A 16,300-nucleotide genomic window follows, 5' to 3' on the forward strand; every position below is an offset into this window, starting at 1 on the left:
TGCTGAAAGCTACTCAGTAGTGAAACCAGTATGCCCATCCAGGTAGTCTGTCCCAGACCCATATTCCTTTAAGATTTATTTATTTATTTATGAGATGGAGTCTCACTCTGTCGCCCAGACTGGAGTGCAGTGGTGTGATCTCAGCTCACTGCAAGCTCCGCCTCCTGGGTTCACGCCATTCTCCTGCCTCAGCCTCCCAAGTAGCTGGTACTACAGGGGCCCGCCACCATGCCCCGCTAAGTTTTTGTATTTTTAGTAGAGACGTGGTTTCACCATGTTAACCAGAATGGTCTCAATCTCCTGACCTCGTGATCCACCCGCCTTGGCCTCCCAAAGTTCTGGGATTACAGGCGTGAGCCACCATGCCCGGCCTAAGATTTTTTAATTATATAAAATATTTGCCTGCTTCAAACTTCAAACTGTAAAACAAAATATATTGAGAGATCCAGCTAGATTCAGCTCAACTATTTTGGTAACTTTTCTATAAGTCTCTTTCCCCTCCCTGTTTTCTCCTCACTCTGCAGAGTTAATCTTTTTGTTAAGTTTTTGGTTTATTCTTTTATTGTTTCTTTATGAAAATATATACAAATATATATGTATATGTGTGCCACTGTCTGTATATAAAATTCTCCTCACTAATAGGGATTTGCTATAGTTATTTTGTTTTCAGTTCAAAAACTTTAAAAATGCCTTTTCTTATCAAAAGCAGGTTAATGAGACCAGTCTGGCAAGTATGTTTTTTTTTTTTTGTTTTTTTTTTTTTTTTTGAGACAGAGTCTCCCTCTGCCGCCCAGGCTGGAGTGCAGTGGCGTGATCTTGGCTCACTGCAAGCTCCGCCTCCCGGGTTCACGCCATTCTCCTGCCTCAGCCTCCCGAGTAGCTGGGACTACAGGCGCCCGCCACCTCGCCCGGCTAGTTTTTTTGTATTTTTTAGTAGAGACGGGGTTTCACTGTGTCAGCCAGGATGGTCTCGATCTCCTGACCTCGTGATCCGCCCGTCTCGGCCTCCCAAAGTGCTGGGATTACAGGCTTGAGCCACCGCGCCCGGCCGGCAAATATGTTTTATATCACTTTGCACATATCTTCTGCCTGAGTACTGAACTGACATTCCCATCCACTCAGCATTTTATGTTCTGTCTCATGCTTGAGATGTTTGACTTCCATAGCAAGATAAGGCAGCCTCTCACACTCTGCCTTAAGTAAAAATGCTTCTCTAGAAAACTTACATCTGATGCTCTTTAATGTGGCTAGCTTGTAAAATTGAAATCAGGCTTATCACATGCCTGCTGTTTTTCTCTAAAGGGGAAGGGAAAATTATAATAGTCATTGGATTTAGTTTTCATTTACTTAAGAAAAACAGGTATGAATTGGATGATGGTTTCCCAGACTTCACCTTCATGGAGGTTTGAGTACTTTTTACTTTTTTTTTTTTTTTTTTTTTTTTTTTTTTGAGACAGAGTTTCACTCTGTTGCCCAGGCTGGAGTGGAATCACACAATCTTGGCTCACTGCAGCCTCCGCCTCCTGGGTTCAAGCAATTCTCCTGCCTCAGCCTCCCGAGTAGCTGGGACTACAGGCATGCGCCACCACACCCGGCTAATTTTTGCGTTTTTAGTAGAGATGAGGTTTCATCATGTTGGCCAGGATGGTCTTGATCTCCTGACCTTGCGATCCACCCACTTCGGCCTCCCAAAGTGCTGGGATTACAGGCATGAGCCACCGCGCCTGGCCAGGTTTGAGTATTTCTGAAGCCATAGACAAGGACCACATTTCATTGGCCTCTGCTTTTGTATACCTTTGTCTGTAGCCTTCAAGTTACTCTTCTGTTTGATGAACATGTGTATTAGTTTTCTAGGGCTATAATAACAAATTAACACAAATGAGGTAGCTTAAAACAGTAGGAATTTATTCTTTCACAGTATGAAGGCCAAAAGTAAAAAATCAGCCAGTCTGTGCTCCCTCCATAGGTTTTAAGCGAGATTCTTTCTTTGCCTCTTCCAGCTTTTGGTGGATGTCAGCATTCATTGATTTGTGGATCAATAAATCACTCTAATCTCTGCCTCCATGATCACACTACCTCCTCCTCTTCCATCTCAAATCTCCCTCCACCTTTCTCTTGTAAGGACACTTGTCATTCGACTTACAGCCCACTTGGATATTCCAGAATGATATCTTCACCTGAAGATCTTAACTTAATTACATCTGCAAAGACCCTTTTTCCAAATAAGGTAATATCCATAGTTTCTGGGAACTAGGATGTGGACATATCTTTTTGGAGGCCACCATTCAATCCACTGCAATATGTTTTCGGGTTAGGAAACTAGGGCAGATTTCATAAGCAGTTATGTCAAGTATGAAGATATGGCTTATGTTTTGTAATCAGTTGATATATTTTGTAAAGACTTTCACTTGGAAAATAATGAGATATTTTAGGATGTTGACAAACACTTTCCAGATCTAAGGAAGGATTTCCCACAGCACCATCTTTCCCAAAGATAGTAGTTTAGCAGATTGGCAATTGCCACAACTATTTAACCACTGCCTCATTAAAGGCACTCTAAGGCCAGGCACTGTGCCTCACACCTATAATCCCAGCACTTTGAGAGGCCAAGGCGGGCAGATCACTTGAGCTCAGGAGTTTGAGACCAGCCTGGGCAACCTGTCAATCCTGCCTCTACAAAAATTACAAAAAAAAAAAAATTACAAAAATTAGCCAGGCATGGTGGTATGTGTCTGTAGTCCCAGCTACTCAGGAGGCTGAGGTGGTAGGATCGCTTGAGCCCCGGAGGCAGAGGTTGCAGTGAGCCAAAATTACACCATCGCACTCCAGCCCAGGTAACATATTGATACCCTGTCTCAAAAAAATAAAATAAAATTCTGGAACAGAAAGACATTAGGGAGAAAAATAGTGAAAATTTGAATGAAGTCTATACATTAATTAATAGTATTATAGCAGTACTACTTTCCTGGTTTAGGTAATTGAACTCTGGCTATATAAAGTGTAAACAATTAGAGGAAACTAAGTGAAGGATATATGGAAACTGTACTATTTGATAACTTTTCTTTAAGCCTACAATTATTTCTAAATAAATTTTAAAATGAGGTGATGCCCAAATTATTAACTATCAGTGAAACTTGTTGCTTAATTTAAGAGAGTTAAGGATTGTTTTATACAGACTGTTTTGAGTAACCTATATTGTTGATTTAAATTTAGAGAACCCAAGAAAATAATTCAGGAAGGATTCCATTACCCTTTATTAAATCCCAAATAAGCTAGCTTCCTTGTCAGTACTTCAGACCTTTCCAAACAGAAGTTGATCTGGCCATTTAGGAAGTTAGAGATGTTTCTTTTGTTGGAAGTAGAGTGGTTGGGGATGGCCTTTTTAAAAGGAGAACATTGAATGGTATCAGTTGCATAGTGATGGTCTTCTCAAGATATGTGCAATATCTTTCCAGGTATTCCGGAAGGACCTCATCAGTGCCATGAAACTTCCAGATTCTCACCACATTAATCCTGATAGCTATTACCTCTTTGCTGATACATGGAAGGAAGAATGGGAAAAGGGAGTCCAGGTACCAGCCAGTCCAGACACTGTTCCACAGCCTTCTCTCAGGTATTTGCATGCTTGCACCTTTGACTTAGGGAATGAATGCTCTCATGTTTATCTGTCTGCCATTTGGGGAGAAACTTAGAGTGGCTAATTATGCATTTATAGTACAAAGTCATATACCATCTTCACCAATTCACTCAGACCAGTAGCAGATTTTACCAGGCTATAATAGGCCAGTAGTTAAAGTCAGGCTCATGTATTTAGTGACATAGTGTGTGCCCATTATTCATAGGATAAGACCATTTGAAGTCCAATCTGAAATTATGATAAAATTTTGGAGACAAGAATTTCCAAGTCTGACTCAACAGTCAGTAGCATTTATTAGTCTTCTGAGAGAAACAGAATTACATAATGCCTGTCTTAGTCTGTTTACTATTGTTATAACAATACCTAAGTCTGTATTATTTATTTATTTAGAGACAGAGTCTTGCTCTGTCACCCAGGCTGGAGTGCAGTGGCACCATCTTGGCTCACTGCAACCTCTGCCTCCCAGGTTCAAGAGATTCTCCTGCCTCACCCTCCCAAGTAGTTGGAATTACAGGCATGTGCCACCATGCCCAGCTAATTTTTTTGGTATTTTTTTTAGTAGAGACAGGGTTTCACCATGCTGGACAGGCTGTTCTCGAACTCCTGACTTCATGATCTGCCCGCCTTGGCCTCCCAAAGTGCTGGGATTACAGGCATGAGCCACCGCACCTGGCTGAGTCTGTATAAATTATAAAGAAGTATTTGACTCACAGTTCTAAAGACTGGGAAGTCCAAGGGCATGGCAGCAGCTTCTGACAAGGGCTTTTATACTGTGTCATAACATGTGAGAAAAGAAGGAGGACAAGTGAACATGTGTTTAAGAGATCACAAGAGTGAGCCAAGCTCATTTTTATGATGACCCACTCTTATGAGAATTAATTCACTCCTGCAGGAACTCATTCCCACAAGAACTAACTGCTGCTGTAACAGCATTAGTCAATTCATGAGCGTTCTGCCCTCAATACCCAATTATCTCTTAAAGACCCCACCTCCCAACACTGTCACATTGGGAATTAAAGCTCCAGTACATAAACTTTTGGAGACACATTCAAAGTATAGAAACACTGTGGGAAGTTATAGATATATATATAAAACATATATATAACATATATATAATATATAACATATATAATATATGTTTATATAATATATAACATATATAATATATGTTTATATAATATATAACATATATAATATATGTTTATATAATACATATAACATATAATATATGTTTATATAATACATATAACAATATATGTTTATATAATACATATAACCTATATAATATGTTTATATAATACATATAACATATATATGTTTATATATTATAATACATATAACACATAAACATATTAATATATATAACATAATATATAACGTATATATTATATATAACTTATGTATTATATATACCATATATAATATGTAACTTATGTATTATATATAGCATATTATATATAACTTATATATAATATAGGGCCTTAAAGTAATAGTATCTATAAATAGAGGATCAAAAACATAGAGTAATGGTACCTATAAACAGAGGGCCAAAAACATAAGAGTTTGTAAAATGCATAAACCCAAATAAAAGGGGATTACTGAATGATTGAGTTGACTATAAGCACATGGCCTTCATTTGCATTAGACCTGAGAAGAAAATTGAAGTAGGAGAGGGCTTTGGTTTTGAAGAAAGAGGAGAGAAAGACTTTTCTGCCAGAGGAAGTAATAAGTAATAAGTTCAGCTAAAGAGTAGCAACTGATTTTGGAAGCCAATTTTTCTTTCTGGTCTTTGTGTTTCCAGTACTTTACACAAAGGTTGGCATTAAACAAAATGTTGAGTAAAAGTTTGAGTGAATGAATGAATGAATAGAATGTAGAGTGCCAAATAAAGGGGCTAGTGGGACCTGCTGGTTACTGTGAGAAATTGTAGATCTTATTGTACACCCATCTATTTCTATTACATATTAGATTTTTTTAAGGGCAGAGATAACATCCTTGAATTCTCTGCTCCTAGTACTAGGTTTTCAAGACCTAGTCATGCTCCAGAAATGCTTGTTGGAATCATTTCTAGAAACCCAGGCTGTCCTACCCACAGAGAGGCTGCCTATGCCCTGTTAATTAAAGCTCCACAGCCTTGCTCAGCATATGTCTCAAAACTTACTGGCTCATCAGCACCATCTCCTGCCCCCTAAAAATCAGAATAGCATCATGAATGAACATAGGAGTTGAGCGTTTTCATGTCCTTGTTGTCAGTATTTTTGTACAACTATAGCAGCCCTGGTGCTGAGTTGACCATCACCATTCCATTGATACTCCGAGGATTATTGAGTGTGACTAACATCTTGACTTTGGTCTTGTTGGTAAGTCAGTATCAATTGTCTACTCATTGGAGGTGATTTTAATCTTTTAGGCTGAGTGGAAAATGGCCCATGTACCACTTTAAAAATGTTATCTGTTAAGTGAGCCATGGATAAGTAGGGTAGCAAGAATGGAGCAACAGTTTAAGAACAGTAATTTATTTTCATTTTTTTAATTTTTTGAGACAGAGTCCCGCTCTATCACTCAGGCTGGAGTGCAGTGGCATGATGTCAGCTCACTGCAACCTCCGCCTCCTGAGTTCAAGTGATCTCGTGCCTCAGCCACCTGAGTAGCTGGGTTTACAGGCATGTGCCACCATGCCCAGCTGATTTTTGTGTTTTTAGTAGAGAAGGGGTTTCACCATATTGGCCAGTCTGGTCTCAAACTCCCAGCCTCAAGTAATTTGCCCACCTCAGCCTCCCAAGTGCTAGAATTAAATGTGTGAGCCCCCGCACTCAGCCTAAGAACAGTAATTTTAGGAACTAAAAGAGTTTAAGTTGTTTTCAAATATAGGGATATGCGTTCCTAATTCATGTGTGGCTTCAGTGCTCTAATATTTGTTCTGAGGGCTGCAAATATTTACCATTATAAGTGCTGTGAATTGTTGGTAAATCTCTTCTGTTTCCCATAGTTCTTTGCCTATCATATGAAACTCTTAATTTTAATGGAACAACAAGGCAGACTATTAAATTATTGATCATATTGAATTCCTTAATGAAATCCTTAACTGGTTGCTCTTGGTAGGTATATCAGTTTCTGTTTTTTAGAAAATATCAATAAGACTTGTACTGTAGTATGTAGCCTTTCCTATGGAACAGTAATTCTCAAATTTTAGGGTGCATCAGAGTCATTTGGAGGGCTTGTTAGAATAGATTTCTTAACCTCACCCCCAGTTTTTGGTTCAGCAGATCTGAGGTGCGAGGTCTGAGAATTTGCATTTCTAACAACTCCCAACACGATACTGATGCCACTAATCTGGGGATGACACTTTGAGAACAATTTTATTATGAAATATGTTTATCTTATTTTCTGAATTTAATGGAAATCTCCATATTTTTATCATCCTCCTTGGATTTCTCTTTTGGCTTTCAATATGAGCCAGCCATATTGGAGGCTCAGCCTGTTTAGGATTTGGTTGGAGTACCTAAACTTTGTTTGAAGTACCTAATTTCCTCAACCACAGCTGCTTATCGCAGCAACCCTTAACTATCATCATTTTGCATGGGTCAAACTATGTCTTGTGATTTTACTTTCTGGATTTTGTAAGTCGCCTTAAAAATTAAATCTTCGTGATATGAAATTATATTGGAACATTAATAAATAATTTGTTTTCATGTCCTTCAACAGATTTTCAAAATCAAATGAGTTCAATTAACATTTTTAAGAACTATATAAATTCAGGCCTATTTAGCCCCATGGTATGAAGTTATTCTCAGACTTGCCTTTTAACTTGGAGCTAGTCTTAAGGTTTTTTGACTGAGCTTTCTATTTGCCATCCATATACCCTTTTCAGTGAAATATATCTTTGCCTGTTTTCTAATCAGATTCTTTGTTTTTTTTTACTATCAAGTGTTGAGAATTACTTATAAATTTGAGATATGAATCCATTGTCAAACATGTGATTTGCAAATATTTTCTCCCAGTCTATTTATAGATTGACTTTTCATCCTGTTAACAGGGTCATTCACAAAGTGTAAGTTTATGATTTTGATGAAGTTCGATTTATTGATTTTTTCTTTTGGATCATGCTTTTAATGTCGTGCTGTGAACTTTTCACTTAGCTCTATGTCTCAAAAATATTCTCGGCTGGGTACGGTGGCTCACGCCTGTAATCCCAGCACTTTGGGAGGCCGAGGCGGGCGGATCACAAGGTCAGGAGATCGAGACCATCCTAGCTAACATGGTGAAACCCCGTCTCTACTAAAAAAGACAAAAAAATTACCCAGGTGTGGTGGCGGGCGCCTGTAGTCCCAGCTACTCGGGAGGCTGAGGCAGGAGAATGGCGTGAACCCAGGAAGTGGAGCTTGCAGTGAGCCGAGATCACACCACTGCACTCCAGCCTGGGCAACAGAGAGAGACTCCGTCTCAAAAAAAAAAAAAAAATATATATATATATATATATATATATATATATGTGTGTGTGTGTGTGTGTAGGTATATTCTCCTATGTTTTCTTTTAAGAGTTTTATAGTTTTACATTTAAATGCATGAACCATTTTGAATTTTGTTAAGATGGGAGGCATAGGTCAAAGTTCAAAATCAGGTAAGTTGATTCTTCCCACTTTATTCTTTTTTCAAAATTGCTGTGGCTATTCCATTTTCTTTGTCTTTCCATTCAAATTTTATAATAAGCTTTCCATATATACAAAAAATCTTGCTGGATTTTCATAAGGATTGTATTAAACCTATATCACTTGGGGAGAATTGACATCTGTACAAGTCCTGTACACATTTTGCTAAATGTATACTTGTTAAAAATTTTTGAGCAATTGTTAATGGTATTGTATTTATAATTTAGGTTTCCACATGGTCATTGCTAGTATATACAAATACAACCAATTTTTGTGTGTTGATCTTGTGTTCCTGTGACCCTGCTGAATTACTTAGTTCTGGCAGTTTTATTTTAAAAAAAAAAAAAAAAAAAAAAAAAAAGAGATTCCTTAGGATTTTCTGTGTAAACCATCATGTCACCTGCAAATAAACATGGTTTTCTTTCTTTCTTTCCAATCTGTTTACTTTTTATTTCTTTTCTTGCCTTATTCTAGTAGCTAAAATGTCTAGTAATATGTCAAATAGCAGTGGAGAGAGCAGACATCCTTGTCTTGTTCCCAATCTTAGGTGGAAGGCTTTTAGTCTTTCAATATATTAAGTATGATATTAACTATAGGGTTTTTCTTTTTTTCTTTTTTTTTTTTTTAAGACGGAGTCTCGCTCTGTCCCCCAGGCTGGAGTACAGTGGTGCGATCTCAGCTTACTGCAAGCTCCACCTCCCGGGTTCATGCCATTCTCCTGCCTCAGCCTCCCAAGTAGCTGGGACTACAGGCGCCCACCACCACGCCCAGCTAATTTTTTGTATTTTTAGTAGAGACGGAGTTTCACCGTGTTAGCCAGGATCGTCTCGATCTCCTGGCCTTGTGATCTGCCCGTCTCAGCCTCCCAAAGTGCTGAGATTACAGGCATGAGCCGCCACGTCTGGCCGCTATAGGGTTTTTCATAGATGTTCTTTGTCAAGTTGAAGAAGTTCACCTCTACTCCTAGTGTGTGGTAGTTTTTTTTGTAAATGGGTTTTCAATTTTGTCAACTGAAATGATCCCTATCAAATGATATGATCAGGTGATTTTTTTCTTCTTCAACCTGTTAATGTTATAGATTACATTGATTGATTTTTTTAATATTGCACCAGCCTTGCATTGCTGGAACAAACCTGAGTGTTAGTCAACTTGGGCTGCCATAACAAAATATCACAGGCTGGATGGCTTAAACAACAAAAATTTATTTCTCAAAGTTCTGGAGGCTGGAAGTCCCAGATCAAGGTCTTGCAGAGTTCAGTTTCTGGTCTGTCTTCCTTGCTTGCCTCCTTCTCACTGTGTGCTCACATGACCTTTCCCTTATGACCTTATTTAAGCTTAATTACCTCCTGTAGGTCTTGTCTCCAAATACAGTCACTTTGGGAGTGACACAATTCAGTCCATAGCACCAAGTTGATCAGGGATTATATTATATTTTTATATTGCTTGATTTGATTTGCAAATATCTTGTTGGAAATTGTTATGTCTATATATTTTCATGTCTTATTTTTATGTTCCCGAGGAATAGTGACCTGTAGTCTTATATAATTTATAATATAATTTTTATATATATATATAATGTGAGAGACAGGGTCTCGCTCTGTTGCCCAGGCTGGAGTGCAGTGGCACCATCTCAAGCCCAGTACAACCTCCACCTCCTAGGCTCAAGTGATCCTCCTGCCTCAGCCTCCTGAGTAGCTGGGATTACAAATGTTTGTTGCCACGCCCAGCTGATTTTTGTATTTTTTGTAGAGACAGGGTTTCACTATGTTGCCCAGGCTGGTCTCAAGCTCCTGGCCTCAAGCAGCCCTCCAGCATTGGCCTCCCAAAGTGCTGAAATTACAGCCATGAGCCAGTGCGCCCAACCTCTCATGATATTTATATCTGTATTGTATCAGGGTAATATTGGCCTTATAAAATTAGTTGGGAAATATTGCTTCCTCTTCCAGTTTTTGGAAGAAATGGTGTAGAACTAGAGTTAATTCTTAAAATGTTTGATAGAATTCTCCAATGAAACACTCCGGACCTAGAGGCTTCTCTTTGGGAATTTGCTTAACTATAACTATAAATTTGAGTTCTTTTTGTTGTTGTTATTTTTGTTTGTTTGTTTGAGGCCTTGCTCTGTCACCCAGGCTGCAGTGAAATGGCACAATCACAGTTCACTGCAGCCTCAACCTCCTAAGTCCAAGCAATCTTCCCATCTCAGCCTCCCAGGAGCTGGGACCACAGGCCTGTGCCACAATACGCAGCTAATTTTTTGAGAATTTTTTGTAGAGACAAAGTCTTCCTGTGTTGGCCAGCCTGGTCTGAAACTCCTGGGCTCAAGTGATCCTCCCACCTCAGCCTACCAAAATGTTGGGATTACGGGCATGAGCCACTACACATGGCAAATTTGAGTCCTTTAATAGATAATTTGAATAGCCCTGTAACTATTTCAAACTGGGTGACTTTGGGTAGTTTGTAGTTTAAGGTACAGGTTTGTTTCATCTGAATTGTTGAATTTACCTGTATAAAATGGTTCATAGTATTCCCTGTGTTGCTTTCATTTTAAAATTCAATCTTGGCTAGACTTCTACTTCCAAAAAGATGGAGTAGGTGTGGTTTTCCCTATGCCTCCCACTAAGTACCATTAAAAACCCTGAGCATTTTATATAATGCAAACATAAGACTTTGAAAGATCAGAAGAAAGCAGAACAGCTAGAGTCCTTGAGACCTGAGGAACAACCCAGTTTTATGTTCCCTGGGATTTCTTTTTGCTCCCAGCATTGGTGCTGGAGAAGCTAGCAACCCAGAAGCACAAACCAGCAAAAAACAAAAAACAAAAACTAAAAAAAGCCTGTCCTCTCTAGCCAAATGACCAGGAAAGGGGCAGCCTATCAGACGGGAAACCTTTATTTTTTTATTTTATTATTATTATTTTTTTAAGACTCAGTCTCTGGCACCCAGGCTGGAGTGCAGTGGCGCCATCTCTGCTTACTGCAACTTTCACCTCCCTGGTTCAAGTGATTCTCCTGCCTCAGCCTCCCAAGTAGCTGGGATTGCAGGTGCACACCACCACACCTAGCTAATTTTTGTATTTTTGGTAGAGGTGGGGTTTCACCATGTTGGCCCGGCTGGTCTGAAACTCCTGACCTCAAGTGATCCACCCACTTTGGCCTCCCAAAGTGCTGGGATTACAGGCATGAATCACCGTGCCTGGCCAACGTGGAAAACTTTTAAACAGAAAACTCTTCTCCAGTCAAACACCACAGAAAAATATTTTGGGCCACCCCAACCTTCTCTAGCAAAGATGGAGTAGGGAGCTTAGACAGCAATGGTGTACGACATCTGGGGTTGTGTTAGAGGAGACTGAGTGGACAGTCAGGATTTTCACCTCTGTTCAGCAGTGTCAGTGGAGGCCATGCAAGAAACAATAGCAAGGCATTCTTACCAATCCCAGCAATGGAGATGTCCGTGGAAGCCTAGTGGGGAGCTGAAGCTCTCAGCCCCACCCAACAGTAACAGGGATGTTGACACAGGCCAAATGGTGAACTAGGTCTTATACAACCACCTCGTGGTAACAAGGCATTGCCCCCAACCCTGATCTCCAGCCAGATAGTGTCATAGGAAGCCAACCAAAATCAAAGGTTTGCATAAGATCCAGAGTCTCGTAATACCCCAAATGTCTAGGTTTCAGTAAAAAATTACTCATCAAGAATCAGGAAGATCTTAACCTGACCAAAAACAGATGCCGACACCAAGATGCCAGATATTAGAATAGTTTAACAAAGATTTTAAAGCAGCCAACATAAAAATGCTTTAGTGAACAATTGTGAACATACTTGAAACAAGTTAAAAAAAAATAGTATCCCTCTTTCATTCCTATTATTGGCAATTTTTGTCTTATCTTTTTTTCTTGCTATGGGTTGGTCAGTTATCTTGATCATTTCACAGAACACTCTTTTTATTTTTCTGTTTTGTTTTTAGAGACAGGGTCTTACTCTGTCACTCAGGCTGGAGTATAGTGGCATGATCACAGCTCACTACAGCCTGGACCTTTTGGGCTCAAGTGATCCTCCTGCCTCAGCCTCCTAAGTAGCTGAGACTACAGGTGCATGCCACCATGCCGGGCTAATTTTTGTTTTTGGGGGTTTTTTTGTTTTTGTTTTTTGTAGAAACAGGGGTTTCACCATGTTGCCCAGGCTGATCTTGAACTACTGGGCTCAAGCAATTTGCCCACCTCGGCCTCCCAAAGTGCTGGGATTACAAGTGTGAGCCAGTGCACCCGGCCCATTACTTTTCTGTTTTTAATCTCATTGATTCCTGGTCTTTATTATTTTTATCCTTCTGCTTACTTTGGGTTTATTTTGCTCCTTTTTTCTCGTTTCTAGTGTTGAGAACTTAATTTATTGATTTGAAGCTTTTTCTCTTGTCTAATGTAAGCATGTAGTACTATAAATTTTCCTCTCAGCACCTGCTTTAACCGTGTCTCATAAATTTTGGTATGTTGAATTTCATTTTCGTTCTCTTAAGTGTATTTTTTTTTTAACTTCTCTTGAAATTTCTTCTTTCACCCATGGATTATTTCAAAGTGTGATTTTTGGTTTCCAAGTGTTTGGAGGTTTTCTTGTTATCTTTCTGTTACTGATTTCTAGTTTTCTTTTCTTTTTTTTTTTTTAATACTAAATACTGTCACTTTTATTTTTTAGTAAAATTCCATCTTAGATATGTATACAGAGATTTGAAACAAGAAAGGTGTCTTTTCCATTTAAAAGAAAATCACTATTAAATATCACACCCATATGAGACTGATAATTTAAGAAGAAAACTGCTTAGCAGAAAAATAAATGTGTATGTCTACTTTTAGTGCAAAATTAAAACCACAAAGCTTAAAAAAAGAAATGTTAATGTCTGTAAATTTTCAGAATAACATTATATAAATGTGTTTACATTTTTCATTATTCAAATGTCCATTAGTGACAGACTGGATTAAGAAAAGGTGGCACATATACACCATGGAATACTATGCAGCCATAAAAAAGGATGAGTTTGTGTCCTTTGTAGGGACATGGATGCAGCTGGAAACCATCATTCTCAGCAAACTATCGCAAGAACAGAAAACCAAACACCACATGTTCTCACTCATAGGTGGGAATTGATCCATGAGATCACTTGGACTCTGGAAGGGGAACATCACACACTGGGGCCTATTATGGGGAGGGATGGCATTGGGAGTTATACCTGATGTAAATGACGAGTTGATGGGTGCTGACGAGTTGATGGGTGCAGCACACCAACATGGCACAAGTATACATATGTAACAAACCTGCACGTTGTACACATGTGCCCTAGAACTTAAAGTATTTAAAAAAAAAAGTCACTTAATGTAGAATTTAAGAATACAGCCAACACCAAAGAAAAAACTTCTTAATGTTCTTATATCTTGGACTTGGAGCATTTTATTATTTTCTTTTAAGAGATGTGATCTCACTATATTGCCCAGGCTGGTCTCGAACTTCTGGGCTCAAGCAGTCCTCCCACCTTGGCCTCCCAAAGTGATGGGATTATGGGTGTGAGCCACTGTGCGCGGCCAGTTTCTAGTTTTGATTCCACTGTGATCAGAAAACACACACTAAATAATTCCAGTTATTTAAATTTGTTGAGATTTATTTTATGGCCCAGGATATGATCTGTCATAGTACATGTTCCATGGGTGCTTAAAAATAAGTGTATGCTGCTGTTGTTGCATAGAGTATTCCATAAATATCAATTCTTTCAACTCTGTTAGTTGGTGGTAGTGTTGAGTTCTTCTGTACTCTTGTTGATTTTCTGTTTATTGGTTCTATCAATTACTGAGAGAGGTTGAAGTCTATAGCTATAATCATGGATTTGTCCATTTCCCCTTTGAGTTCAGTTCATTTTTGCCTCACGTGTTTTGGAGCACTGTTGTTTGGTGCACATACATTTATGATTGCTATGTCTTCTTGATGGAATGACACTTTTATCATTATATAATCCTCTTCATCTCTAGTAATTTTCTTTACTATGAAGTCTACTTTATCTGATGTTAATATAGTCACTTTTGCTTTCTTTTGAGTGATGTTTGCATCATATGTCTTTCTCCATTATTTTACTTTCAACCTACTTATATACTTGTATTTTAAGTATGTTTTATTTAGACAGCATATATTTGGATCATATTTTTAAATCTGCTGTGTCAATCTGTCTTTTAATTGGTTTAGACCACTTATATTTGATGCAATTAGTAATATGTTAGGACTTCAGCGTGCCCTTTTATTTTGTGTGTGTGTGTGTGTGTGTGTGTGTGTGTGTGTGTGTGTGTGTGTTCTCTGTTTTTCATTTCTCTGCTTTATTTTTCCTACCTTCCTTGGAGGTTCCCTGAACAAACTACCAAACTCGACCCACGTGAAATAGATCATTTGAATAGCCCCAAAGTTATTAGTAACATTGAATTTGTAATTTAAAACTTCCCCTAAAAATACCTCCAGGCCCAGATGGTTTCACTGGAGAATTCTACGAAACATTGAAAGAAATAAAAAGTGATAACAGTAGAAGAGAAATTTCAATCAAAGATGAATGGAGTTATAAAAGAAATAGCTAACCATGGGAATATGGGGATATGCTGCTGTTGTAGAAGCTCTAGGTTTACAGCCAAAAAGAACTTAGTGAAGGCAAACTTATCAACATAAATGAAGAAAATGGTATGGTGAAAAGAGTGAAGGTGTCCCAGAGGAAGTGATACTAGTGAAAAAGTGCACATTAAAGGAATTCTTGGAAGTATTTTACAACATTGAAAGCACAAAGAACAAAATGTTGGAAACTTAATCCACACTTAGAAGGGAGTATGACAATTTGCCAAGGGATAGAAAAGGTGCTTACTCCATGTTGTAAGTTATACAGTGAAAGGGAGTTAAGCACTGTACTCTTAATAAGTTTTTACAAATAAATAAAAGTGTAATTCTCAATGTTTCTAGTGTTTCAAATTATAGTATACTAAATACATATTGGTTTTATTATTTTTTATTTCCCTATATGTTTATAGTCAATGGGAATATAGCTTTTTAATGTTTTGACAAAATTTTTAAAGGTTATTAAACAATAATAGTTTTCCCCATTATTTATTAAGATTGCTTTTCACAGTTTCAGCTTGCACAGTCATTTTTACGGTATCATATCACCATGCAAAGCAAGGACTATCTGTAATCTTTAGTGACAGAAAGCAGATCATTGGTTTTCTGGGAGGAGACAGGGAAGCAGGAGGATACAAGGAAACTTTCGGGGGTGACGGACACATTATCTTGGTTGTGATGCTAGTTGCACAAATGTATGTAGATGTGTGTGTCAAAACTTTATACATTTAAAATATATACATAGTTTATTGTATGTCAGTTATACCCCAATCATGTATATGATGAATATAATACTTTTATATTCATAGATACATTATAAATATTTATATGAACAATCATCACAAGTAAAGGTGTGTATATGTATAGATGGGTAAGAAAATGTGATAGTGGGGTCGAGTGTGGTGGCTCACACCTATAATCCCAGCACTTTGGGAAGCCAAGGCAAGAAGATTACTTGAGCCCAGGAGTTCAAGACCAGCTTGGGCAACACAGTGAGACCTCGTCTCTACAAAAAGTAAAAAAATTAGCTGGGCATGGTGGCATGCGCCTGTAGTCGAGCTGCTCGGGAGGCTGAGTTGGAAGGATCGCTTGAGCCTGGGAGGTTGAGGCTGCAGTGAGCCGTGATCATACCACTACACTCCAGCCTGGGTAACAGAGCAAAACCCTGTCTCAACAAGAAATGTGATAGTGGCTACACGAAGACACAATCATGGGTGGTTAGAAAAGGAGAAAGACAAGATGTGACTGTAAACTACCTAAGGGCAGAACCCCTACTGTTCAGATAAAAAGGTTTTCAATAAATATGTGTTGTTGTAAGGAGAACATGAAAAGGAAACCGAGAGGAAAATGGTGAATGTTAATTAAGAAAATTTGAGAAGAACCAAAAT

General features: G+C 38.4%; 1 protein-coding gene across 5 annotated transcripts in view; it reads left to right on the top strand.

Annotated features, from left to right (window-relative positions):
- The window catches only part of JADE3 (jade family PHD finger 3), a 150,655-nt gene that overhangs the window by 84,121 nt on the left and 50,234 nt on the right, over positions 1-16,300 (top strand). For all 5 annotated transcript variants that reach the window (XM_001100171.5, XM_077988567.1, XM_002806209.4 and 2 more), the window contains one exon: positions 3,456-3,613. In XM_001100171.5, the coding sequence (XP_001100171.3) occupies positions 3,456-3,613 (158 nt within the window). The remainder of the gene's footprint in view (positions 1-3,455; positions 3,614-16,300) is intronic.

Source organism: Macaca mulatta, chromosome X (genome assembly GCF_049350105.2).
Source record: "Macaca mulatta isolate MMU2019108-1 chromosome X, T2T-MMU8v2.0, whole genome shotgun sequence".
Lineage (NCBI taxonomy): Eukaryota > Metazoa > Chordata > Mammalia > Primates > Cercopithecidae > Macaca > Macaca mulatta.